Raw genomic sequence first — 25,239 nt, 5'->3', positions numbered from 1 at the left:
TACAACTACCTTGACTTTCCGGGTCGGGATTTAGAACAGCAATCCACCCAACAACATACCACCAGCCAAACCACCGAGGAGGGGCATACCACCCATACCGCCGTACGGTCTGCTGTATGGACCCATGGGTCTGCTGTAAGGGCCATAAGCGCCGTAGGGACCGTCGAAGGTCTGGTAGGGGCCGTAGCCGAGGGTGGCGCCGCCGCCGTAGGCGCCTGGTGGGGGAGGTTGGGCGAAGATCTCGCGACCCTGCTTGTCTCTGCCGACCAGCTGCGGTTGACCCGTGCGGGTGGCGGTGATGAGGGCTTGACGGATGGCCTGGTGTTGTTGGTAGGCGCGCTGTTCTGCTTCGCGCTGAGCTTGACGTTTGGCCTCTCGTTCGGCGTGGGTGGTGTTGGTGAGCTTGTCCTTGAGCGATCGACCGAACTTTTTCATTCCCTTGGGATTGCTGTCAGCTGCACTGGTGCCGGGACCAGCTCCAGCTGCGCTGGTGGTGGCAGTAGAGGAATGATGTTTGGCAGACGACGTCGGGCGATCGTCCTCGTCATCAGTATCGGCGTGGACCATGTGCTCCCTTTCGATCCTCTCGCGCTCCTTCTTAATCTCGCTAGGATGCTCCCTCTGGTACTGTTCATCGTCGAACGGATGCACCCAGATGGACCGAGGAGGGTTGGCGAGCGTGTCGACGAAGAAGTTGTGGTGCGTCGATGGATCGTATTGACGAATCCAGCCCTTGGGCAAAGGACGGAGCATGTCTTCCATCGACTTGCGAGCTGCTGCTGCATCGTTCTGCTGCGGAACACCAAGATGGCTCGAGTCGGAAGCGGTGGTGGTGTTGGAGGCGGCGGGTCGAGAAGAGCCGCTCACCTGGTCGTACGAAGGTGGTGCCTCGGAGGGCTGGGTTGGCATGTTAGATGACATGTTGTGAAGCCGTGCGAGTGTGGTTTGGGTGTAACGAAGATGATGGTGGCTGCGTGGATGGTTGGAAACGACTCAGCGCCACCGATGATATTGTACTCACGGCATCGCTTCTGATCTGCCAAGCAGGCGGCTTCGGTACCCGCACTGACAAGGGTCTTGGAAAGAGGTGGAGGCTTGACCGCTGCGCAAATGCGTCACCGCCACCTACAGATCCTGCCGAATTGCAGCACAGCCCGACCTTCTTTTGAATGCAGTGTTACGCCGAAAACAGTATAGTTGTGGCAAGTGTTACACCTCGCTTTCCCACAAACCCTATGTTGCAGGTGTCGAGTATCCGAATTGCTGGTCTTTGGTAACGGAAATCAAGGCTTAGCTCGGTCGCTCGTCGAGTGTCCGAAGCAACCGCCGTAAATAGCCGTGTTTGATTTCCGATAAACGTCACACTCTGAATTGCGCTTCTCGTTGTGATCAAATCGTTCGAGAGAGGCTGATAAATTTAGACCAAGGCTGAACAGAACAATGCAGCACTGAGTGGAGCTCATAAGGCCCGTCGGACGAGATCCTAGGGGTGTAGGAAGTCGTCCGAAGCAGCAATACGCTCGATTCGAATGCACGGTTAAAGTGACAGAAGTGGAAGCGCTCCGTCGCCGCCTCCGCTGTTGCTTGCCCCTCAGACCAAACCACCTACGTGTCCAGGTATAGACGCTCTCAAACACTTTGGTCGCACTGCTGACTCTCTTCATCGGCGTTTCAGCCGTTCTTCTTCCAGCATTTACTGTAAGTCAATCAAGCTACACTGTACCTGACGCACCTCTGACAGCGAGGCGCGGCTCGGAAAGGCAAGCCCCGAAAAAGTACGCGGCTGACGGACTCAAGAAAAAAAGGGCTCGGACCCTGTTTCTCGCCGTTTTGTCACAATCAGCGTCGGCGCTTAGCACACATTTCGTGTAGGCGGCCGCGCTCTCCATACCATCTTTCGCTCTGTCACTGATCGCTTCCATCTTTCCATCTACACTCTCGTCTCCGACCTCTTCCAATCTTATCTCTAAAACGCACGCTTCAACGTGCGGCATCAGCACCAGTCTATCGCTCCATAATCCCTTTTGGTCAACATGGCGACCGACCAGGCTGCCGAAAAGGAGCTCCAATCTTCCTTGCTCCGCATCTCGATCATCTGCGCATCTTCGATCCAGTCGCTTCGTGAACCCGTCCAATCCACCATACTCTCCGCCGATGCTCAGCAAGCATCCTCTTCAACGTCGTTGCCACCAACAGCGGAAAAGCTCTCGTCGCAGATCGTCTCGGATCTTACCCAGCTCCTCACTCTTGTGCAAAAGACGACCACCAACCTCGCCCTTGCCATCAAGCCCAGCACCAAGTCGACATCAGCCCAGCCTGCTCCTTCGTCTTCGTCTGCCGAGTCTCCCGTGTCAGGTCTCGACGCAAAATCTCTCGAGGCTGCTCAAGCACAGATCGTCTCGCTGGGCTCAGACCTCCTTCCCAAGATCGTTTTCCTCGCAAAGAAAGCCTGGAAGGATCGCGAAGTCTTCCAGCAGCGTCCGAAAGCCAACGCCGATGATCCGGTCCAGATCGAGGAGAGGCGCAAACTCGAACAGCTCGCCAGAGACATGGGCGGCCAGATCATGTCGGCTGACCAGCTCGGCTTGCCACCTTCGCAGAGGGACGACCTCGACAAGAAGCTCGAGTACTCGCTCGGCAACTCGTTCGCTCGCGAGATTCGCTCTGCTGTAGAAGATGTGATCGGGTCCATCGCAGACCTTCTCCATTCCCTCCTCGATGACCGTGCCAGAAAGGCGCTCGAACATGCGTCCCAAGCACGCGACCGTGCCGACGGTCTCGTCGCCAGCGTAGGCAAAAAGCTTGAATCGCTCTCCGTCAACGGCAGCACTGATCTAGCAGAACTCCGCAAGCGCACCCTCGCGGCCAACAACCTCGTTTGGGAGACGTGTGCCAAGTACATTGGCGAACGAAACGCCGACGGCACTCCACACACCATCACCTCGGTCGGTCCTAGCGGCGTCCGCACCAAGGTTCACGTCAAAGGTCTCAGCAAGTCCAACCTCGAAGCAAGCAAGCGCAGCTGGAACAACCGCGTCGAGCTTATGCGCGACGGTCTCGATGAACTCAAAGAGGGTATCGAAGCAGATCACTCGCATGCCAACGGAGCTGACGAGGATGACGAGGCAGACGAGTTCGCCTTCCCCGCCGCTACGCCCCTGTCTCCAGACCAGAAGGACCGCCTTCGTCAGCTTTCCAACCTGGTCAAGATGGGCAACCTCACGCACGAGACCATCCTCAAGGAGGTCGCAAAGTCTGGTGCCGCTCACAGCAGCATCGACCTCGATGAAGTCGAGGAGCTCGGCAAGCAGCTTGAAGAGGCTCAGGACGAGCTCGTCGCTGCGTGCCTGTATGGCGAGGCAGATGCTGGCCTCGAAATGAAGATGTTTGACCATGACGCTAATATCCAAGATGCAGAAGGCGGCGCAAACGGCGTCGATGGAGACGACGAAGATGCAGATCTTACCGAAGAGCAGGCCATCGAAAAAGCCATCCTGCGCACGTTTGAGCAGTATGTCCAGGCCATCGTCAGCCTTTCGGCCTACGTCACTGACCGAGACGAGTTGGTGGAAAAGGTCAACATCGCTTGCGCAACCGACGAGGAGGGCGACTTCGCCCACGTCTTTGCCGCCAAGTTCAACCAGCTTTCCAAGGTGCTCTCCGAAGCCAGCTCCAACATCGTTGTTCGTCTATCATCGGCATCTGATTCTGCGAACACCACCGCACCTCGCTCGAGCGTACAGCACAAAGCGGTCGTTCAGGCTAACGATGACTTCAAGACCGAAGTCTTTGTTCAGGAGCTTCAATCGATCGCCGACAAGATCGGATCCGGTGCCAAGGTGACGGATCGTGCTGTCGCCGAGCATCTCGACAGCGCTGATCCCTTGCACCGCATGCGGGAAGGATACATTCTCCCCAAATTCAGGGACGTGTGCAGCAAGGACTACACATCCACTTCGAGCGAGACAGCTGCTGATGCAGAGTCGCTGTACATGTGCGGTAACTCGCTCGGCCCGCTCTCACGTCTTGGCAAGAAGTACCTCGAGCAAGAGATCGAGGCGTGGGGCCGTATGGCTGTGCTGGGTCACTTCGAGCACCCCTACGGCACACCGTGGACGCAAATGGAGAAGCGTGTCGGCGAGCTCTGCGCCGACGTGGTGGGAGCCAAGCAATCCGAAGTCGTGGTGATGGGTACCTTGACGGGCAATCTGCACTCGCTCATGGCCACTTTCTACCGTCCAGCCACCAAGCCGTTCGGCGTCGATTTCGCTGGTGACGTCGAAGCGGCCAAAAAGCAGGGTAAGAAGGTCAAGCACAAGATCATCTTTGAGCAGAAAGCGTTCCCATCAGATCAGTATGCGCTCGCCTCTGTGATCGAGCTCAATGGTTTCGACCCCAAGACGTCAATGGTGCCTCTCGTGCCCAAGGAAGGGTCAAAGACGCTCGAGACTGCCGACATTTTGGCGACAATCGAAAAGTGCGGCAAGGAAGGCGAGACAGCCATGGTGCTCATCGGCGGCATCCAGTACTTCACGGGCCAGCTATTCGAGCTCGAGAAGCTGGCAGCCAAAGCGCACGAATACGGCATCCTGTTTGGTGTCGACCTCGCCCACGCATTCGCCAATGTTCCGCTTGCGCTTCACGACTGGGGCGTCGACTTTGCCTGCTGGTGCACGTACAAGTACGGTTCGTCCGGGCCAGGTGGCATCGCCGGTCTCTTTGTGCACGAAAAGTGGCACAAGGCCGATCTGACAAGGCAAGCAGGCTGGTGGGGACACGAGAAGGAGACGCGCTTCTCGATGCCAGACACGTTTGTGCCGACGAAAGGTGCCGAAGGCTGGCAGACCTCGAACCCGTCGATGCTCGATATGGCTTCCCTCAAGGGATCTTTGGAGACGCTGCTGAAGGCGACCGAGTACGGAGAGCGCAACAGTAGCGACCAAGGGATGTCGGGCGATGGCAAGCATGGCAGGGGAACGATTATGCCCATCCTGAGAAGCAAGAGTCTGCGTCTCACGGCGTACCTCGAAACGTTGCTGCTCACTCCTGGCTTTTTGCCCGACGGATTCGACATCCGTATCGTCACACCCACAGACCCGCTGCAGAGAGGCAGTCAGCTGTGCATTCAGATCCCCGACCCCACCAATGGTGCCGAGCAGAAACCCGAGCAGAAGCAGCAGCAGGCCGAGCAGCCAAAGACCAATGGCAAGGATGTGCCGCCTCCGATCGACGGCAAGCGTCTCATCGCAAGGGCGCACAAGAGGGCGGAAAAGCAGCGTGGTCTGGTGGCCGACATCAGGCACCCGGACATGCTGCGTCTGGCACCGTTGGCGCAGTTCTCGACGTTTACGGATGTGTGGAGGACCGCAGACGTGCTCAGGCAGAGTCTGTTGGACGAGGTCGAGGCTGACAAGTCTGCTTAACTTGCAACCCAATGCATGCTGTCTAAAAAGCGTTATTTGATCATTTCATTCACTTGCAAGTAATTTTGATGCAACTCTGATTGTGTTGAACACATAGTTTGCGAGATGATCGAGCTGCTCACACGTCGTGAATAAAGTGTGCAGCACAGATGTGGATTTTTGAGCGGTGATTTCGAAGGCCGTAGCCCCGCGAGCGTGTGTTGCATATCGCGTCTGTGCGGCAGAACGTGGAGATAAGACGGATCGGCAGGGTTCCGTTTGGATTTCGCGGCGCACGCCCACGCCGGCGGATCAACAGTTCATTGTTACCGGAGCGATTTCCTCGTCCGTCGATCTTGACCATCTACCACCTTCTGCTAACTTGCTGGACATCACATCTCCGCCTCTTGGTCTTTCCAGAGTCCCGCACGCGCATACACGACCGTGTCACCCTCTCCAGCCCGTCGCTATGGCGTCAATACCCGCCGACGCCGCGGGTGCCAAGCCTGGCAGTTCGAGCAGCGCTTCCGCTCGAGCCTCGGCCACGGCAGCCCCAGCTGGGTCACGTCGTGGTCGTGATGCCACCCCGTCGTTCGGCGTCATGTGGTCCGTCATGCGATCGATCGGCGACATGTCGCTGCCGTTCTTCTTCTCCAGCGTCACCGTCTCTTCAACCTCCCACGTTCCTCCCTCCACCACACCTCTCATCCTCTGTTCCAACCACAGCAACACCATCCTCGACGTAGCCATCCTCGCTTCGCACTTTCCCGAACGACGACCGCTCCACTTTTGGGCCAAATCGGGATTCTTCCACAACCCCATCCTTCGCTGGATCCTCACTTCCTCCGGCAACATCAAGGTCGATCGCAAGAACAAGAACAACCAGTCGCTGTTTCAGGGTACGTTTCAGGCTATGAAGGCAGGTGGTGCCATCGCGCTGTTTCCCGAGGGAGGGAGTTATACCATTCCGAAGCTGGCGAAGCTGAAGATGGGGGCGGCGTGGGCGGCGTTAGAGTACTCGAGGCATTTGCAGACGGAGCAAGGGGATGGGGTGAGGACGCAAGTCAAGATTTTGCCGGCAGCCGTGGTGTTCGACGACAAGAGCGTGTTCAGGAGTAGAGCGGGTTTGAGGTTCGGAGAACCGTTGAGTTTGGATAGGTACATAGAGGAGTTCCTGTCTTCGCCGATGGGAGCCGGAACGAGCGAAGAAAAGATCAAGAGTGCGGTGGGAAAGGAGGATGGAACGGTTCCGGCTACACCGGAAAGCATGACGAGAACGAACACGTCGGAAGGAGAACAGTTTGCAAGTCCAGCACATCGTGCAGTCGCACGGTTGACGGAAGACCTGCAAAGGGCGATGGAGACGTTGACGTTCAACGCTCCGGATTGGGAGACTTTCCAAGCTGTAAGGTTGGCTAGGGAGACGATTTTCGAGTTGCAGGGGGGAGAGGTGGTGAAGGAGGACATGGAGGAGTACGTTGAGCTTTCGAGGGCAATTATGATGCTCCTTACGCTGGACCAAACGGACCAACCATCAGAGATGAGAGCGACATCGAAGGAAGCAAGACGCTCGCTCTTCGTCTACAGCTCGCTGCTCCACCTCTCCGACGTCGACAACCTCACTCTCGCACGCACCCTCGCAAACCGCCACTTGTCCATCCCACTCAAATCCTTCCTCCTCCGTCTGCCCATCTACATCCCGATCTTCACCCCAACCCTGATCCCCACGTATCTGCTCCCCAATGCCCTCGCCCACCACTACGCCGGCAGGGAGGAGGAATCGCTCTCTTCCGTCAAGACCCTGTTCAGCTTCCTGTTCACTTCGATGCTCTACTCTACGCTGCTGTTCAAGACCATGACGTGGGCACGGTGGTCGCCGCCAGGGTTGTTGGTGGGGATGGCAGGTGTGTGGTGGTTGCACGATCTGAACCGCGGGTGCGTGGACGGTGCGTACTCGTTGGTGAAGCAGATCAGGTTCGGGTGGAGACTGCGCGGTGTCAAACTCGATGCGTCGAAGAGAGTGGAAGGCGTGCAGAGGAAAGGGAAGAGCTTGTTCTTCTACGGAACGCTTGTGCATCCGAAGATCTTGGCGAGGGTGATTGGGAACGACGGGGATCATCTGACGGTTCAAAACGCGGTGTTGGATGGGGCGAAGCTGTTCCGCGTCAAGGAGGCGGAGTATCCGGGGCTGGTGAGGGAAGATTCCAGCTCGACGAACATCAATGCTGTCAAGGGAACCCTCGTCAGCGGTCTCACCGATTCCGACGTAGGCTACCTCGACACCTTCGAGGGCGACGAGTACATCCGATCCTCCGTACGTGTCATCCCCGACCCACTCGCACCGGCGGAACGCAACTCGACCCGAATCGCCAACGCCGGCAACGCCCCTCTCCACGCGATCCTCTCTTCCCTCACAAAACCGCGCATCGCGTCCCTCTGCGCTTCCACGTCACCCAAGATCGAAGCACAGGTTTACACCTGGGTCGCAGGCAGCGACAAGCTGGAAGACAGAGTGTGGGAGTTCGACGAGTTCGCCAAGAACCACGCGGCGAACTGGGTGGGCGAGGGACAGGTGGAACACGAACACGAGTACCAGGTGGTCGATCGGGTACGGTCCAGAATGGACTCTCCTGAATCCAAGCCACTCCTCACAACGGGAGGAGATGCACGGAAGGATGAGGAGGATGCAGAGCGATGGATGGAAGAATACGCATCGACGCTGGTCGAGGGCGAAGGAAGGGTGAAGGATGCACTGGTGCAAGTGTGCAGCGTGTTGAGGGAGAAACCGAGCATCCAGTACTATGTGGACAAGGGGCTGGGGAAGAACAGGCCGAAGAAGGGGGACAGGGAGATGCTGACTGCACTGTTGAGGGCGAGAATCAGTGCCAAAGCAAAGTTGGAGGAATTGATGGTGATGGTGGAGAGGACGGAGGTGGAGGAGGTGAGATCGGCGGTGGAGTCGTTGGTGGAAGCAAAGAAGAGAGCATTGCGAAGGATAGGTGTCATGGAGATGAGCGGCGACGCCGCTTGGCCCTTCAGCCAGATTGTGGTTGGAGCAGCAGAGATCGAGTCCAAGAAGACAGTTTAAATCCCTCACCACATACATATATACACACGATACCACTCTCGAATACATGACAATACATGACGATGCCAAAAAGCACGTTTCCCTACAGCTACAAATACAAGACGTTCTCTCACTGAAACAGCAACAATCCACTCCTGGCGTCCGCACGATCGCGATACGCCCTCCACCAATCCTTGGCCTCCTTGCCCTTCTTCCCCGCTACCTTGACATTCCGCACCCCCAGCACCTCCGCATCCGACGTCGTTTTGACGATCAGCATGTCTGCATCGACAGAGAAAATCGCCGAACCTGGCGGGACCGCGTTCTGCTTCAACACGGATGCGAGCATCGGGTCGACTTTGCGCAACTCATCCAAGGGAACAGCGCTTGTGTTGGAGAGGGTGATCGCGACTGGTCGAAAGCTCGCATTGGCTGGAGGGACGAGATTCGTACTCAACGGGTACAAGTATGCGAACGCCCCCTCCCTCGCTACAATGTCTCTCGCTGACCATCGATCCCACCTCACCACGCTGTGTTCCACCTTGAGCTTCGGCGCATAGCTCTTCATCCTTTCATCCTGCTCCCAACTGTACCTCCAGCATTGCGGTAGATCCGACAGCGTACGCACGAGCAACGACGCAGCTCTGTCCGCCATGACCTTCTCCACCTCCAAAAAGCTTGGTTCTCCGCTAGACGGTACTGGTGGGAAATCGAATTCTTGCTGAGCGACGATCGTGCCTGTATCGAACCGACCTTTTTCCAACGTCTGAATGCTGACACCTGATGTCGAGAGTCTCCTTGCCAGAGCCCACTGTATCGGAGCTGCACCTCTCAAGTGTGGGAGTAGGGATGGGTGGATGTTGATCCTCTGCCATGGATTGGGGAATGCATCCAGGAGGGTATCTGGTATGAGGTGTCCGAAGGAGCAGGTGAGGAGGATAGCTTTTGGATTGCTGAGAAGGTGTGGAGGTGCGGTGTAGTCGACCATTCCGGTGGTGGGGACGTCTTGATGGGGCAAGGAGTGTTGAAGGGCGAGCTGCTTGACGGGAGAAGTCTTCATTCGGGTTGCGCCCCATGATTGATGCACGTCGGGAGGGGTGAGCACGTGCAGAGAGGAGCACAGGGATGAGCGATGCGTTAGGAGGGCTGAGAGAGAGCGTGAAGCAAAGGTGTCTGTGCCGCAGAAGAGGATATCGTATGGCGCTGTCGGAACAGGGGGTGAGGAGGAAGACTTGCAGCTGAAAGGACGCAAAGATACCCGTGAGTACTGAGCATCGAGGTTACCTCTGCTACAGCGGAGAGCTGGCCTGGTCAAGCACGTCTGTATCATCGCTCTCTTGTCATTGTGGCCGTTTACGGCTGATCCGATGAAGGCTTGATGAACGGCGATGAAAGAGAGAGAGAGAGACCACACGATCACGGCGAAAGCAATCGGGTTGGATTTGCAGGGTCCAAACCTTGATTCGGGTCCAAGAACCGGAATTTCCGAAAAAGACCAACACTTTTTCGTCTCGCTTCTTCGAACCGACTCCGCGCCGCGACTTGGCTTTCGTTCGCGCACACGCACACGCACGCTTTTGACAGGCATCTTGCGACTTCCCCCTTGCAGGTCACGAGTGACAAAGGGGAGAACGATCTCGGGTCGTTGAGAGACCGGCTGACGAGGAGTGGGCAGTGTTCATCCATCCCATCATCTTCTGACTCGCATTCCTGGAAGTCCTCCGTACCCTCACCTTGCGCAACAAGCTCGAGCGCTCGGCAAGACCGATAGGAAGGCGGAGAGCGCAAGACTGGGGATCGGATCTTCGCCGTCGATCTTCTCACGAACACGGTGGCCGCTGCGGACAGGTCCGCCAACTCAAACATGTCTTTCCGCGAAGGAACCGACCCTGCAGCAGCTGCTGCTGCTCAGCCAGCAAGCCGATCGGACAGCGTCGAGCGTCCAACAATGCTAGCGGACACGAGCATCTATCCGTCATCACGAACGTTCAACTCTTCATCCCGTCTATCCCACTACACGGATGCTGCGACCCGCCGATCATCGTTCCAGAGCGCACAGGCGAGCATCTACCAAGACACCGACACCTCGCTCGCCTACGACGATGCTAGCGAGGGCTTCGACCATCTCGACCTCGACAGCGATCTCGAGGTGCGTAGTCAGCGCGCGCCTTCTCGCAGCAATACTCGCTCTCCCTTTCAGTCCAATATCGGAAATCTATCTCACAGCGCGGATGGTGATGCGGTGGAGACGACGATCGATGGTTTCTCTGCTTCTTCCGGCAACCTGGGGGGAATGGCACGTCGCCGTTCCTCCTACAGACGGCAATCGTCCGAGATCCCCCGTCCGCAATCCAGCCTTTCCCGCCGAAGCAGTACCAGCGGCACCGTCAACGAAGATCCGCAAATCCGTCTCCGCGACGCTGCCACCGCGGCGGCCATGCGCTCCTCCATGACCCGTCGTCACTCGGTCGAGCTTGACCAGCTGGCCAACAGCATCACTCGAGCTTCCACTCCGCACGGCTTCCGCTCCGAGGACGACGAAGACGACGCTGCTGCCATCTCGTCACAGCCGAGATCGCGTCCGGGAAGCTCGCTTGCTCTGCGAAAGTACGAACAGGACAGCGAGTCGTTCATCAAGCGAGACGGTACCAAGGAGAGGGGTGGATCCATCTTGCCTCCGGCTGGGTTTTTTGCGCCGAAGAGGCCAGCGGCGAGGAACTCGAACAGCAATCTCCTCGCGACGGTCGCGTCTCCGCAGTCGGGGAGGAGTACGACGCCGCTTTCGTTTTATTCGGTTGGCGCGGCTGGCGGTGAAACGCAGAGAGGGGATGCGGAGGAAGAGGTGTTGCAGAGGAGCACCTCGCCGACGGGGTTGGAAGGACAGGGTGCGGCTGGGCAGGCGAGAGCGCCCAGTCCGTGGGGCGTCAACTCGATCGCTTCGTCGAGTCAGCAACATCTGAACACGTATCCAGCCAATGGGACTGGTCGGAGGTACAGTCACACGGGAGATGGTACGGGCCCATCGCATCCACTGGATCCGAGCGATGGCTTCCCCACACCTTCGATTCAAGCTTCGCCGAACTCGGTTCTGCGGATGATGGCGAGCACGGATCCGCTGTTGCCTGCGCGAGCTGTTCCAGGTGCTGCCGTCGCCAGTGCTGCCATCAACGGTAGTCACGCTCCTTCTTCGCAAGACGTTGGACTGGGTCTCGATACCAAGAAAGCTAGTCCTACCGTCACAGAACAGCGCGCTTCCCCGCCAGCTATCAAACCTCCCTCCTCCAAACAGAACGGAAGAGCGCCACTGAACGCCTCTCCTCCAACATCGAAATCGCCTCGCAACTACAAACACCAGAAAGGCTCCAACCACTTTCCTCTCTGCGGCCTTCTCATCACATCGTCGGACAACCCGCTGCCCTTCCTCCTCTCCTTGGTCCTGCTGCTTGCCCTCGGCGCCCTCTTCTACGCCTTCGAGGCCCCCTACCTCACCACCAACGTCTCTCCCGCCATCACCGCCGTCTTCACGTACATCTTCCTCCAAGCCATCGTCAACATGCTCGTCACTGCTTTCCGCGATCCAGGCATCCTGCCACGCGATCTCGATCCCAATCCACCCTGCGTTCTCGCCGAAACGCCGTTCACTCCCGGGCGACACGCGCTGGCGGACCCGGAAGATCCGATGGCGATCCCCGTGCAGCGGGTGTTACGGATCCGGGGGAGAGTGGTTCAGGTGAAATGGTGCGAGACGTGTGGGACGTATCGACCTCCCAGGAGCAGCCACTGTCGGGTGTGCGATAACTGCGTCGAGAACATCGACCATCACTGCACCTACCTCAATACGTGCATTGGCAGGAGAAACTACGTTTCGTTCATGGTGTTTTTGACGGCGAGCATCGCATCGGCGTTGTACGTTGTCGGGTGTAGTGCTGCGAGGTTGGTTCTCATGACGCGAGGACGAGGGGTGGCGGGGAAGATGAGTTTCAGGGATGCGTTGGGAGAGAGCCCCGTGTCCGGGGTGCTGTTCTTGCTATGTCTGGGAGTTACTGCGCCATTGGGGGTGTTGTTGAGCTACCATGTTAGGTTGGTCCTGCTGAACAGGAGTACGGTGGAGCAGATCCGGATCAATACGAGTCGCAAGTATGGTGGGGGAAGGGAGGAGGAGGTGGTGGGGTTGGGTGAGCATGGGGATGACGAATCGATCTTGGGCGAGGGTAAGAGAAAGAGTGGCGAGTTGGTGAGAAGAGTGGCGGAGAGGTTCGGAGTGTTGAAACCGCGCAAGGGAGATCCGAATCCGTTTGCGGTGAAGAGCTGGAGGTCGAATGTGAGGAATGCACTGGGTTGGAGGAGTGTCGAGTTGGAAAGCTGGATCGATAGGAGGGGTAGGAGGAAGAAGGATGAGAGGAAGCCGAATCCGAAGAAAGGTTCTGGGGTGGATGGGGTTGGAGAGGCGGGAACTGGGCTCCAGTGGAAAGCTTAATAGCGACCGACACATTCCATACACATCCACCGACCTCGTCGCTGTTACGAAAGTGTATTACAATGTCTATAAACGCATCTAGTCCTTGCTCAAATACGGAATCAACTTCTTCAACCTCGGAGCAGCCTGCTCGATCTGGTCATCCTTGCAGAAGCTGAACCTCACATAGTTCTTTCCGACCTCCTCGGCCCCCTTCTCAGCGTAGAACGCTGTGGCAGGGATCACCACGACATCGCAAACCTTGGCGATGAACCAAGCCTTCAGGTAGTCCTCTGGCTTCTTGAGGATCCCTTCCGGCACATCGTTCTCCTCGACCCACTTCTCCGGGATCTTGATCTTTGCTGCGTCCGCCATGATAAAGTATCCACCGTGCGGGATGGTATAGCTCAAGCCGATATCGTCCAGGGCCTGCGAAAGCAGACTTCTCCTTTGCGCATACTCCTGCACCTGTCGGTCGAAGAACTTCTCGCTCGCTGCACCTTCTAAGCCGATGGCTGCGCCTTCCTGCGCAGAAGAGTTGACGGCAAACGTGATTCTCGTGTGGACGGCTCTAGCTGGGGCGATGAGATGGTCAGGCCCCACCAGCCACCCGACCCTCCAGCCGGTGCAGGCGAAAGATTTGCCAGCAGAACCCACCGTGACGGTGCGATCCCACATCCCTGCAAAGCTCGCAATCCTAGTATGTGGCTGTCCATCGAACGTCAGACAATCGTACACTTCATCTGCCACCACCAAGATGTCGTACTTGACGCACAGTTCGGCGATCTTTCCGAGCTCGGTGGGGGAGAACACTTTTCCGACGGGATTGTGAGGCGTGTTGAGGATTAGAGCTTTGGTGGAAGGCTGTGAGAGCACTTGTTCGAGGTGGGTGAGGTCGAGGGTCCACTCGTTAGAGTCGATGTGGGCGGAGGCAGAGTTGGATGGTGGGAGAAGTGGGACGTAGAGAGGTTTGCCACCGTGGAAGAGAATCTCTGCATTGTACTGGTCGAAGAAGGGCTCAATGCAGACGACTCCGTCGCCGTCGTTGATGAAGGCACCCATGACGGAGTAGATGCCTCCATTTGCGCCGCTGGTGATCTGGATCTCCTTTTCGACGTCGAGTTTCCTGGTGCTAGATGCTCGCTGCTTTCCGAATTGGCTGGCATCCTCGGCTGATTCAGCGGCGCCAGAGGGAAGGTTGAATTGGGAAGAGTAGAAATCGCTGATCGCCTGCCTCAAGCGAGGACGTCCTTTGGGGTGGGAGTAGTGATGCAAGTCGACGCGGTTTTGAAAGTCTTTGGTGAGCTCATCGAGAATGTAAGAGGGAGGTTGCCAGTTCATGAATCCCTGTCCTAGATTGATCGCTGTGGGGAAGACGACGGGATTGAAGAGCGTCCATACGTCCAGACCCGAATTGAGTTCCTCGTGAATCCGGTCGGCTCGATGGGTGGCCCACCGTGTGGCAGTCGAGGTGGAAGGGGTCATGATGGTTCGTACTGATGCTGTCGACAGCAATGTCCGTCTTGTCGAGTAAAGAAATGTGGAAGATGGAAAGCGTCTCATGCGCGCACAGAATTCGTTCGATGACCGTCTTGTGTAGGGAAGAATAATGGTGTGATGGTAAGAAGCTGGTGACATGAAAGAGGTATGAAGACGTCAGAATCTCGTCTGCTGTCCGTGCGAGTCATCTCTGCGGCGGTGACTAAGACGGCGTGTTTCTTCCGATCCAAACCTCCCATATTGTTAGACCTTGTCGTTCCACTCACAGGGCAAAATCGATGTGCGTATCAGATTGGACCCTTGATTTTCCACACATTTCATCATCGACGTGCATCTGACGTGCTTCGATGCAGCTCTTCTCCCGCCGACCAATCAGAAGGCATCCAACCCCGCAGTGTCAAATAGAGCCAGCCTTGACCGCTTTTTTTCATCACTTAGGCATTGCCTTGCGCCATCGTCTGAATCGATCGCTTCGTCGGTCAATTGTGTATCGTAAACTCGCCGAAATGTCCACGCCGATGCCGAGATAAGCCACAACGAGAAGGTGTACCAGTGAAACGAGTGACTCGTGCATGCTTTCCTCTAGTAGTTGGCAAAGGTTTTGAGATCAAAGCTGTTTTCTGATTTCAGATACCCTGTTGATAAACCAAAAGCTGAATCTGATGCTTCGGCAAGTGCCCGTCTTGCTGCTGAAAGCAGGCCCGACTTGAGTACACGAGAAGCCTGACCATGGATGTCACCTGTTTCACAATGACCAGGTTCTTGGCTCATTTTGAAGACGAGCGGAGTTGAAAAGAGTTTACCAACCGGGGTGTGTGTGTGTGAATTGTCAAGTTCTGCCGGACCGGGCGAGCACGTTGCAAGGGTTTGAAATTGTACCTCTTTCGTCGTGATGTTTGCATCTCTGCTCAAGTGAAAGCTCGATGGTTCCACATACGTTGGACCATCGACGTTGATGTCCAAAGGGGCGACGACTAAGACAGATGAAATCTCGTCCCTGAAACCGCAAGAAAAACTTGACCGAGCTCGGCTAATTCTAGGCGACATCGAACAAGGGTGTGGCTGAAAAGCACTGCTCACGACCGTCTAAGAGCTTGTGGTGGTTTGGATTGATGAGTTGGTGGGACATCGACAGTCGTGATTGCCTGCAAGTCTTGAGCTAGCACATGGTCGACATTGCATTCCGTCACACCATTCTGAGCTTCCCGTCCCCTTTCTTCCATCATCATTGGCAGCTTGGACTAAAGCGATCCCATCTACTCTCACTTTCGTCGCCGAACTCCTGCCTTCCTTCACCTTAACCGAGCAAATCGCGTGGACTCGATCATCCCTCGTGGCAAAGGCGCACTAGACGTTCTTTTTCAGTTCCGAAGGCGGCAATTTGCCTCACAGGATCAAGATCGACCTGCAACCATCCACCCCGACCAGGGCTATTTATACACCCTCCGTCTGGTTATCATTTCCTCCTCCGCCCCCTGCCCCTTATAACTCTTTCCTTCTATCGTTCATCCAAGATGTCTGCCCCTGTCGCAAAACCCGACGACACGAGCAGTGGTCCCGACAGCAAGTCGCTCGATGGTGCTTCAGATCAGCAACCTCAGGTTGCTGCTGCTCCCGCTAGCCATGCCAAGGCCTCCTTCCTCGAGACCATCGGTCTCATCGACCCCAAGCCTGAGGCTCGCGTAGCCTGGAACGGACAAAATCCGAGCTGGTTCCGCTCGGTCTTTTTCAACATTACTGTGCTTGGAGGGTGCTCTTTTCTCGCCCCAGGAATCTGGGGAGCCATGGCTGCGCTCGGCGCAGGCGGCTCCCAGGATCCTAGCACCGTCAATGCTGCCAATTCTCTGACCTTTGCACTCATGGTCATCACCAGTTTACTCACCCCTTCGCTCATCGGCCTTACAAGCGCGAAATTCTGCTTGATCATCGGCACTATCGGATATGCCCCCTATGCCGCTGGACTCTACCTGAACAGCGCAAACCAGTCGCAATGGCTCATCATCCTAGGCGCGGCGCTATGCGGAATTAGCGCGGGCACCTTCTGGAGCGTTGAAGGCTCGATTGCCTTGGGTTACCCTGAAAGATTGAAGCAGGCACGATACATCTCCTATTGGTTGATGTTTAGAGTGCTAGGACAGCTTCTCGGAGGTATCATCAACCTCGCGCTTAATTATAATGACGCGGAAAAAGGCTCAATTTCAACCAACACGTACCTCGTCTTTGTGGTCCTTCAATGCATCGGTCCCTTGTGGGCTATGCTTCTGTCCCCACCTCATAAGGTGCAGCGACAGGACAGGACCCCCGTGTACCTGCACATCGAGTCATCAACCAAGCGCGAGTTGAAGCTCATGTGGAAGACCATCACCAAGCCCACTGTTCTTCTTCTCCTCCCGATTATTTGGCAATCTACCTGGTCAGAGGCGCTCATCGGTACGTACGCGGTCAACTACTTCACGGTTCGATCTCGTGCACTCGGATCACTTCTGTCCGCCATCACGGCAAGTATTTCCAACTACCTGCTCGGATTCTTCCTCGATTGGAAGAAACCCACCGTCAACACACGTGCCAAATATGCCTTCCTCTTCATCTACTCGATTCAAGCAGCTTGGTGGGCTTGGGCGATCTACATCATGAACAAGTACCACAACACCACTCCCAAACCCACCTTCGATTGGACCACCCCTGGTTACGGTGCAGGGTTCGGCGTTTACATCTTCCTCCAGATTGGGTTTAACGTCATGTACGAGCTCAACTACTGGATCATCGGAAACATTTCGGATGATCCGGCAGAGATTATCAGGTTGGCAAGTATCGTGAGGGCGGTGGAGAGTGCTGGTCAGTGCGTCAGTTATGGCGTCAACAGCACCAGCTGGAGGCTGGATGCCGTGGCTGGGTTAAACACGGCTCAGTGGGCGGTCAGTGTGCTGCCCGCTTGGTTGGTGGTCAGGAAGATCGGTATTTTGGGGGATGGTACAAAGATCCATGAGGCGAGGACATATGCGGGCGAGGAGGAGAGGAAGAAGTTGAAGGAGGAAGGGCTGAAGACCGCCGAGTTTGATTTGAAGGGTGACCTGTGATTCGGACAAGTCAGTGGACAAGTTTAGTTTGGACAGTGTACATGGATCATCTTGCGAGAGTCTAGACGTTACGACCACGATCATCTCATACGGAATTATATCTGTGTTCTCGAAACAATTGGCCTGCCGACTAACTTAGTGGTGCGTTCTGCGACGTGACTGCGGGTGAAGCTGTCTGAGAATGTGTTCTTTGTGAGATCACAGCCTGGTCGCTTTGCGTTCCGGCACAGTCGCATATCGTGGCAATGCCCAGCAGACAGACATCACTTCTGCCCAGATTCGATCTCAATTGTCCAGACTCGCACAGTCACATTCACTGCATCTGATTTATGACAGAACTCTGTCCTTTCATTGCCCTGCCATATTACGGATTGACAGCATCTCTCAGATGCCACAGCATCATTTCCGCAAACAGCGCCCCGCACGGCAGCTGACTCGGAGCCAACGGATTCAACGAATGCTGATCCTGTCCCATCAGCACCTCCGCAAAGTTGAGCCCGACAACATCACCCGGCATCCTCGCCCCCCTCGCCCTCTCTCCCTTGACCACATCATCACCATGCACCTCCAAGGCCGACCTCTGCGCGCCGTTCAGCTGTGCAATCCTGTTCGCATGATACAACGGGTGGTTCTTCCTCCTCTCGCCCTCGATGCCCAAGAACGCCTCCACCGTGCTCGCCTCGGATGCTAGCGGATAACTCGTATTTCTCCAAACAATCCTCGTCTTCTTCCAGGCCTTCCTCACCGCACCCAGCATATCGATCATCCTCGATCTCCACCACATGATCCTCTCCTCGGACAAGTTCTCCAACAACCCGACACCCGTATCGATGTCGTACCTCGCCCATCTGGCCAAATCCCACAAACCCGAGTTGAACAGTATCAAATCCGGCTCGCTCTTGCTTCTCGGCAACGGCATCGCCGGACTGGTGTTCGAGCTGGAAGCTAGATCCTTCATGTACGGTGCAAACAGGTCGGTCACCCTATCCTCGAACAACCCCGGTGCATTGTACAGATCCTCCCCTCGCCAGGAATCCGACATATCCGCACCATACGAATACACCGATGTCAACAGGAAATCGTACTCCGGAATGTAGCAGTAATGCGCCAGAGGAGCGTTGTTCTTGATCGGAGTGAAACCGTGTTTAGGCGGGACTGAGTTGAGACTGGATCCCCACGGGTGCGTCTTGTCGACGGTCTGTATTGTGTGACCCGTAAGAGCGCAAAAGTGCGACACGAGGGACTTGTCCACCTGGTGATCACCGATCATGAGAACGGTGCGGTTGGTGAGGAAGGCGGAGAGCTCTTCCACGCTGCTGCTCGATGCGGGAAGCGAGTGGACGGCGTGAGGTGCGATCTTGCTAGGATCAGGTTGTTGGATGTTGAGCGTAGAGATGAGCGTACCGAGGAGGTTGGAGGTGGTACAGGCAGGGTCGAAGGTTCGCCATGCGGGGAGGTCGTTGGTTCCGATCGACCAGTCGACCCATCCAGGGAGCGAGAAGGGATCACATCGTCCAGATGGCGTTGAGTAGAACCCTCGCCGCGGCCCACTGGAAGACACAGAGTTGCTAGATGACCCGGAAGGTGCCAGGGAGCAGAGGAGGGAGAACCCGATGAAGGCGGCGGAAAAGTAGGTGAGGAAACGATTCGCCGACTGCACCCGTGTCTCTGTTGCAGTGTGTGGTTTGCCCTTGCCCGTGAGTGGGCGAACGTTGGAGGGCATGCTTCAGTAGCTCTCCCTGGGATGGGCCGGGATCGCGCAAAAACTTCCGAACACGGTGGTGGTGCGAAAGGGAACTGTCTAAATATTCTCGCAGACCCTTTTGTATGAGACGTCGTACAAGCCAGACGAACGGACAATTCGAGATGAGCTGATTCTCGAGGCGAGAGGAGCCAAGGATGCGTGTACCACCGCACGTCGCTCGACGGAGTCCGATCGGTCCGGCGGTGCAAGAGGAAGTTGGTTGCGAGATCGATTGTTTTCAAGTCCGACTCCGGAGGATGAAAAGCTTGAGGCGAGGGCCGAGAGAAGTGTGGACTGTCAGCAAAGCCAGAAGAAACGGTGCCAAGCTGGCTCGATGAGTACAAGAAGAAAGGATTGGTCAAGTTGACCGACACGGTGGAACTAGCGGCCACGATCGACACACGCTTGCACTTTGCTCGTTCCTGCTTCAACGCATCCGTGCGGGGTTGAGCATCATGCGATCCACTTTGTGTTGCCGTCCACAAGATCGGGCCGAGCCGGCTAATTTGTTGTGATTTCGCTAGTTGTTAGTTCAAGCGTGTCTCACAATAAGGGCCGAACTTTCGTGAAAATTTTTTTCGGCTCCGACAAAATTCAGGGGCACGTGATGTAGCAGTCACCAAATGTAATAAAGATCCGGTTAGAAGCAAGAAGTGAAATGACAGCAATCTATATTTACAGATGAATTCAAAAAGAGTCTGGCTGAAGGGCAGGGGGGAGCGAGTTTCGGTGGCCAGAGTAATTCGAGGTTGTAGATGGCGCTGGCGGTGTGGCCGTCGAGAAGATTGCCTCGCAGAAGGCGGTCATCCCACATTGTGTCGAGTGAGCTGCTCGCAGGCAGAGCAGCCAGCGTCGTGAGCCAGGTCCAGTGTCAATTCGCAGCTGGCCAGTCTTTCAGTGCAATTCAGTGGGCCAGCCAGCTGCCTGTCAGTCAGTAGCGAGCCAGCAGCGAAACAAGCTTTGTCGCCATCCGGAGATCCATCTTACCCTCACCCTACGTCAATCCACCTCTCCTCGTCACATCACCTCAAGGTTAGTAGAACCACCCGATAGCGACTGGACAACGGACAACGACAGACAGACGGACAAACGGCACGAGCAGATCGCAACCAACTTCACCTAAGCAACGACAAAGACAGTGCCGTACATCTATATTCGCATTCGTACACTGCCAACCTATGACACGACCATATCCGCCTTCATCGTAATTATCGACAGCATACGTACGCATCGCCACTCGCAACACCACTTTTGTTTTGGATCAGTCGGATGGACACACGTTCTTGAAATGCTTGATGCAGGCTCTTCAGAGTCTGGTTTCGCATTCAAGTGGAAGCAGATAGCGAAGCATGGCATGTTGATGAGAGGACATCATCGTTGGGCATTCTTATCCTTGCAGTGTCGGCCATACGCAACACACTTGCGTGGAACGTATTCAAGGTCTAAGCACTGCATCGACACTCGATCTCGTGATGTTTGCGACACATCGACCACAACTGCTCAGCAAAGCTCCTCCAGCACTTCTCAGCGCCCTTGCGACGCCCATCGCGTCAGTCATTCTGCTCGTGCTCGCATTCTCTGTCTCTCGCTCCACCGTCTATCCGCTACACCCACACTTCAACTTCTCTAAAGAACAGCAGAACTGACCCTTCGACACCCACCCGCCCCCTAATTGCATGATACAGATCCAAAGATGTTGCAGATCTACAAGGAGCTCGACCTCGCGGTCCCCTCTGACGTTACCGTCAACGTTTCGTCGCGTGTCTTCACCGTCAAGGGTCCCCGCGGCTCCCTCACCAAGGTTAGCATCCCATATTGAAACGCATTCCAGCCCGACGACAGACTTCCATTCAGCAGCAGCAGCAGCAGCAGAAGCAGCATGGAGACATCAGGCGGAAGGTGACTAGGAGGCAGAGACGAAAAAATTGGGACATGCAAGGACAGAACAAGACAAGGCAGGTTGCAGAATCAGGCTAGAGGGCGAGACTGTTGCAGCGGATCCGGATTCTCGACCTCATCATCTCGGAAGGGAGGTGACAGGTAGATCCCACAGAGGGAATCATGATTGGGCAGGAAAAGGGCTAGCCTCACGTCGGTGGCAAGCGGCAAAGCAAATATCGCGACTCTGAAGCAGATGACACGGTGCAGCAGGTTCGGAACATCCGAATCAGTTCCGCAGTCAGATGAAGCGCAGGATTCTTGGTGGTGGCGCTTCGAGATGGGACAATAATAGCTGGTCGCTGCAGCTGCTGATGGAAGACCTACGTCGTCGAGGTTTGGATCGCCGATACAACCTAGCATTTGCGCAGAGATACTGATTCTGCTCCTTTCTGTTTGATTTCAACAGTCGCTCAAGCACATGAACCTCGATGCTCGTATCATCAAGAGCCCCGCTGGTCAGAAGATCAAGTTCATCGTGTGGCACGCCGCCCGCAAGCACGCCGCCTGCCTGCGAACCGCACAGGCCTGCGTCGCCAACATGATCAAGGGTGTCACCGTTGGCTTCCAGTACAAGATGCGTGCCGTCTACGCCCATTTCCCCATCAACATCATCATTGCTGGTGACAAGAAGTCGGCCGAGATCCGAAACTTCCTGGGAGAGAAGCGCGTGCGCAACATTGTCATGCTCGAGGGCGTCACGATTCAGGAGGACAAGGCGCAGAAGGATCAGGTTCTGGTGGAGGGTAACGACATTGACCTCGTTTCGCAGTCGGCTGCTCTGCTTCACGGTGCCACGCTGGTTCGCAACAAGGACATCCGAAAGTTCTTGGACGGCATCTACTGCACTGGCAAGGACACCGTTGTCAAGGTAGAGGCTTAATCTCTTTTGTATCATTCCCCCCCACGACATCCTCACACACAACCTACACTGCATTTCTTCCGACCTTTCGATTCACGTACTTTTAGTCGACAGTGGACATTCACTTGACCAAGTGTTGTTTATGTCGAAGGGTTTCTTGACGACCCGATCATACACATCCCGTGCACAAAAACAAAACACCTGCTCTCCTCGCGAGAGTATGTTTTTCGATCTCATACCTGTTCCAAAGAATGTGGCTTTGTAGTTTGTGTCACGTTGCGAGTTGAGATCTTCGAGCAGAAGAAATGTCCTTGTCGGTCGCTGCTGCAGGAATGAGGCGAGCCGATTCAGAAGTGTCCGGGGGTGTAAAGAGTGTGTATTGAGTGAAGCTTGTACAAACATGGGGAGTGGAAAGGGCAGCTGTGAGCTTGAAGGAAATGGCGGGAACGCCAAAATAAGAGCAAATGCTGGCGAGTGTACGAGGCTGCAAGCTGGATCGAAGGCGGGTATCGAATGACGCCTGGCCAGTTTGGCGACAGTGCGCCAAGACGTTGCAAGGCAGGCGTCATTATTATGCTTTGCCAGTCTACTGAAACTTCATTTCAGAGCATGCGGTGGATGCTGTGGTCGGTCAAGTCCGACAACACTTTAGCATCGAGCGGTTTGCCCTCATCTCCGCCCCTTCTCGTCAGCAACTCGGTCCACCAGGGGAATAGGAACTTCTGAACGATCAACTTGAACCAGGGCGTAAACGCCAACGGATCCAATTCGGTCATGAGCACCTTGAGCTCCTCCGGAGAGACCCATTTTGTATCGCAGACCTCGTTCATGTTGGGTTCGAGGGTGACTTGTGCGGTGATGAAGAGGATGTAGTCGATCTCGTGTTCTCCCCACATGTTTTCCGGGTCGTTGTTGGGAGCGAGGTAGTGGATCCTGGTCAGGTACTGGAACTCGTCGAGTGGCACCTGCTCTGCGGGGATTCCGAGCTCGTGATCAAGCTTGCGCTGAGCTGCACGTCGTACACCGATCTGCTGCGCCTCTTCGAGCTCGCCCTTGATGGCCAGTGGATGGGAGCAGCAGGTGTTGGTCCACATGTTGGGGAAAGTGATCTTTTCAGGCGCCCGTCGTTGAAGCAAAAGCTTGCCCGTGGTGGGATCGAAGAGGAAGACGGAGAAGGCACGATGGAGAAGACCCTTGTTGATGTTGGTCATGAGATGGCACTCCTTCTTGCTGCCGTCGCGGAGGTACTTGTCATCGTTGTCGAGGACGATGCATCGCTCTTCCATGAGACGGATCTGCTCCTCGTCGTATCCGGTGAGTGGCGCAGAGTCCAGCGTGACGGTGGAGCTGGTAGGCTGTGAAGAGGCCGTCTCGGTGACGGTTGTTGTCGACATTGTGAGAGGGTTCCGTCGGCAGGAGGTGCTGGTGGAAAGCAAGGAAAGGTGAGAAGGTTTCGCGGGTTTAGAGCAACCAACCAACACACTCGCGGATCAGCCCACTCGCCGTTCGCGACTTGGCTCTTTTTCTCCGTTCGAAAATGTGAGGTCGCGGCGCCCAGGTTCTTCTTGGAAATGCGAGTCAAATTTTGTATTCGACGACGACCGTGAGTTTCAAGTCGAGACAGCTCTTGAGCAGGCTTGCGTGTGTGTCTGTATGATTTTCTTCCGAATTTGCTTTGGTCGTGGGCCTGTCAAAGCGTGAACCGTCAACTTTGGGTCTTCGCTTGGCCAGCGGCCGGTCTCTGTGCTCCAATTCGCCAACGTCATCTACCTCTGCCTCTCATCACACCCATCGCTCTGATACGACCATCACACACACACAACTAGGGGCGTCATCATGTCATCCGAAGCACCGACCGCATCGACCTGGGTCTCGCCTCCCTCGCGACCCGAACACATCGAGCAGCTCATCTCTGGCGTCGACCGATACAACCCTCAAAACCTCGATGTCCTGCACGACTACCTCGCTCAGCAGCTCGACGACGGCTCCTACGACCTCCTCGCCAACCTCGCCATCTTGAAGCTGTAAGTATTCGCACTCTTCGACAACCTGAAACACGCATCTCGGCACGCCGCACCCGGCACGGACAACAGTCGCACGCACTTAGGAGCACGCAGCCTCGGTCTATCATGCACTGGACAAACGAAGTCGACACATCAGCAAAGTTGCGCACCAGAAATGACCCGCCCACAGACCAGATCCCTCCGCAGTTCAACCATGTAAAGCGGCTCCCAAAGTGATGATCACACATTACCATGAATGCAAAGCGACTGGCTCTCTGGGAGTGAAGCCCCGGATTGCCAATGACGTGCATCTATATTAGCTCTATCTGATTCGTACAACGAGGATACGTTGGGTCCTTCGCGGCCATCGTCGACAACCACCAACAACGGTATTTGACTTCGAAGTGGCCCGTGCCGAGGCTTGCGGCTCTGCTGGATCGATGACCCCACTTAGCAATGGAGCAGCATCAACTGACATAGAAGCCGCCCTCATGTTTGACCGTAACAGCTACCAATTCAACCCCTCCGACTTCAACTATGTCGTCGTCATCAACATCCTCCTCAAGGCGCTCGTAGCAGCACCGCTTCCCGACTTCAACCTCTGCGTCTCTCTGCTCGGCGAGGCACCTTTGCCCACTGTTCCAGTCAAGGCCGAAAAGGAAGCCAGCACCGCCAACGCAGATGACGCCGGCTCGCTCGCTGGCGACGATGACGAGGAAGAGGTGGTTGAGAAGCCCAAGGACATCGCATCTGCCGGACACGTGACCGACCCGTTGATCGTCCGCCTTTCGCAGCTCAGCACCCTGCTCTTCCAAGCACGCTTCCGCGAGTTTTGGTCAACACTCGCCAGCGAAGCGTACTCGGACGTGCGCGAGTACGCCGCCAAGATCAACGAGTTCGAGAACGCGGCACGAAGAGTAGCACTCAATTCGGTCAAAGGCTCGTTCACCTCGATCAGCGAGAAGCGAATCGCCAGCTACCTAAACCTCTCCGGATCGGAGCTCGCCGAGTTCATCAACGCACAGGATGGCTGGAAGCTGGCTGATGGCAACGTCAGCGTGCCTGCTAATCCGGATAACGAGATCAAGGCCACCGTCATCAGGGAGGAGATCACGCTCGATCAGATGCACAAGTTCCTCTCCCAGGCTCAGTCGCCCCTCCTCCGCGCATAGGTGGAGTGAGTTGGCTAA

General features: G+C 55.9%; 12 protein-coding genes across 12 annotated transcripts; 6 read left to right on the top strand and 6 right to left on the bottom strand.

Moving 5' to 3' along the window:
- Positions 1-30: 30 nt before the first annotated feature.
- Positions 31-921, bottom strand: PHSY_006036 (hypothetical protein; the record flags this gene model as incomplete). The annotated part of the gene is made up of 1 exon (XM_012336639.1): positions 31-921. The coding sequence occupies one exon, from the start codon at positions 919-921 to the stop codon at positions 31-33; it is 891 nt and encodes a 296-aa protein (XP_012192029.1).
- A 362-nt stretch (positions 922-1,283) lies between these two features.
- PHSY_006035 (hypothetical protein) lies at positions 1,284-1,664 on the bottom strand (the record flags this gene model as incomplete). The annotated part of the gene is made up of 1 exon (XM_012336638.1): positions 1,284-1,664. The coding sequence occupies one exon, from the start codon at positions 1,662-1,664 to the stop codon at positions 1,284-1,286; it is 381 nt and encodes a 126-aa protein (XP_012192028.1).
- Positions 1,665-2,033: 369 nt separating this feature from the next.
- On the top strand, positions 2,034-5,423 carry PHSY_006034 (kynureninase 1; the record flags this gene model as incomplete). Its single annotated transcript, XM_012336637.1, has 1 exon — positions 2,034-5,423. The coding sequence occupies one exon, from the start codon at positions 2,034-2,036 to the stop codon at positions 5,421-5,423; it is 3,390 nt and encodes a 1,129-aa protein (XP_012192027.1).
- Positions 5,424-5,871: 448 nt separating this feature from the next.
- On the top strand, positions 5,872-8,490 carry PHSY_006033 (hypothetical protein; the record flags this gene model as incomplete). The annotated part of the gene is made up of 1 exon (XM_012336636.1): positions 5,872-8,490. One exon carries the CDS (start codon positions 5,872-5,874, stop codon positions 8,488-8,490), a length of 2,619 nt encoding a protein of 872 aa, XP_012192026.1.
- Positions 8,491-8,599: 109 nt separating this feature from the next.
- Positions 8,600-10,335, bottom strand: PHSY_006032 (hypothetical protein; the record flags this gene model as incomplete). The annotated part of the gene is made up of 3 exons (XM_012336635.1): positions 8,600-9,672; positions 9,754-9,926; positions 10,043-10,335. 3 exons carry the CDS (start codon positions 10,333-10,335, stop codon positions 8,600-8,602), a joined length of 1,539 nt encoding a protein of 512 aa, XP_012192025.1.
- An 82-nt stretch (positions 10,336-10,417) lies between these two features.
- PHSY_006031 (predicted palmitoyltransferase) lies at positions 10,418-12,946 on the top strand (the record flags this gene model as incomplete). Its single annotated transcript, XM_012336634.1, has 1 exon — positions 10,418-12,946. One exon carries the CDS (start codon positions 10,418-10,420, stop codon positions 12,944-12,946), a length of 2,529 nt encoding a protein of 842 aa, XP_012192024.1.
- Positions 12,947-13,024: 78 nt separating this feature from the next.
- On the bottom strand, positions 13,025-14,488 carry PHSY_006030 (aminotransferase; the record flags this gene model as incomplete). The annotated part of the gene is made up of 1 exon (XM_012336633.1): positions 13,025-14,488. The coding sequence occupies one exon, from the start codon at positions 14,486-14,488 to the stop codon at positions 13,025-13,027; it is 1,464 nt and encodes a 487-aa protein (XP_012192023.1).
- A 1,451-nt stretch (positions 14,489-15,939) lies between these two features.
- PHSY_006029 (hypothetical protein) lies at positions 15,940-17,502 on the top strand (the record flags this gene model as incomplete). The annotated part of the gene is made up of 1 exon (XM_012336632.1): positions 15,940-17,502. The coding sequence occupies one exon, from the start codon at positions 15,940-15,942 to the stop codon at positions 17,500-17,502; it is 1,563 nt and encodes a 520-aa protein (XP_012192022.1).
- Positions 17,503-17,866: 364 nt separating this feature from the next.
- On the bottom strand, positions 17,867-19,225 carry PHSY_006028 (hypothetical protein; the record flags this gene model as incomplete). The annotated part of the gene is made up of 1 exon (XM_012336631.1): positions 17,867-19,225. One exon carries the CDS (start codon positions 19,223-19,225, stop codon positions 17,867-17,869), a length of 1,359 nt encoding a protein of 452 aa, XP_012192021.1.
- A 1,714-nt stretch (positions 19,226-20,939) lies between these two features.
- PHSY_006027 (60S ribosomal protein L6) lies at positions 20,940-22,067 on the top strand (the record flags this gene model as incomplete). Its single annotated transcript, XM_012336630.1, has 2 exons — positions 20,940-21,047; positions 21,594-22,067. The coding sequence occupies 2 exons, from the start codon at positions 20,940-20,942 to the stop codon at positions 22,065-22,067; spliced, it is 582 nt and encodes a 193-aa protein (XP_012192020.1).
- A 581-nt stretch (positions 22,068-22,648) lies between these two features.
- Positions 22,649-23,440, bottom strand: PHSY_006026 (isopentenyl-diphosphate delta-isomerase; the record flags this gene model as incomplete). The annotated part of the gene is made up of 1 exon (XM_012336629.1): positions 22,649-23,440. One exon carries the CDS (start codon positions 23,438-23,440, stop codon positions 22,649-22,651), a length of 792 nt encoding a protein of 263 aa, XP_012192019.1.
- Positions 23,441-23,882: 442 nt separating this feature from the next.
- On the top strand, positions 23,883-25,221 carry PHSY_006025 (eukaryotic translation initiation factor subunit; the record flags this gene model as incomplete). The annotated part of the gene is made up of 2 exons (XM_012336628.1): positions 23,883-24,070; positions 24,558-25,221. 2 exons carry the CDS (start codon positions 23,883-23,885, stop codon positions 25,219-25,221), a joined length of 852 nt encoding a protein of 283 aa, XP_012192018.1.
- Positions 25,222-25,239: the final 18 nt, after the last annotated feature.

This window comes from Pseudozyma hubeiensis, assembly GCF_000403515.1.
Source record: "Pseudozyma hubeiensis SY62 DNA, scaffold: PHS57, whole genome shotgun sequence".
In the NCBI taxonomy this organism is placed as follows: Eukaryota; Fungi; Basidiomycota; class Ustilaginomycetes; order Ustilaginales; family Ustilaginaceae; genus Pseudozyma; species Pseudozyma hubeiensis.
This window is presented reverse-complemented; position numbering and strand designations above follow the sequence as displayed.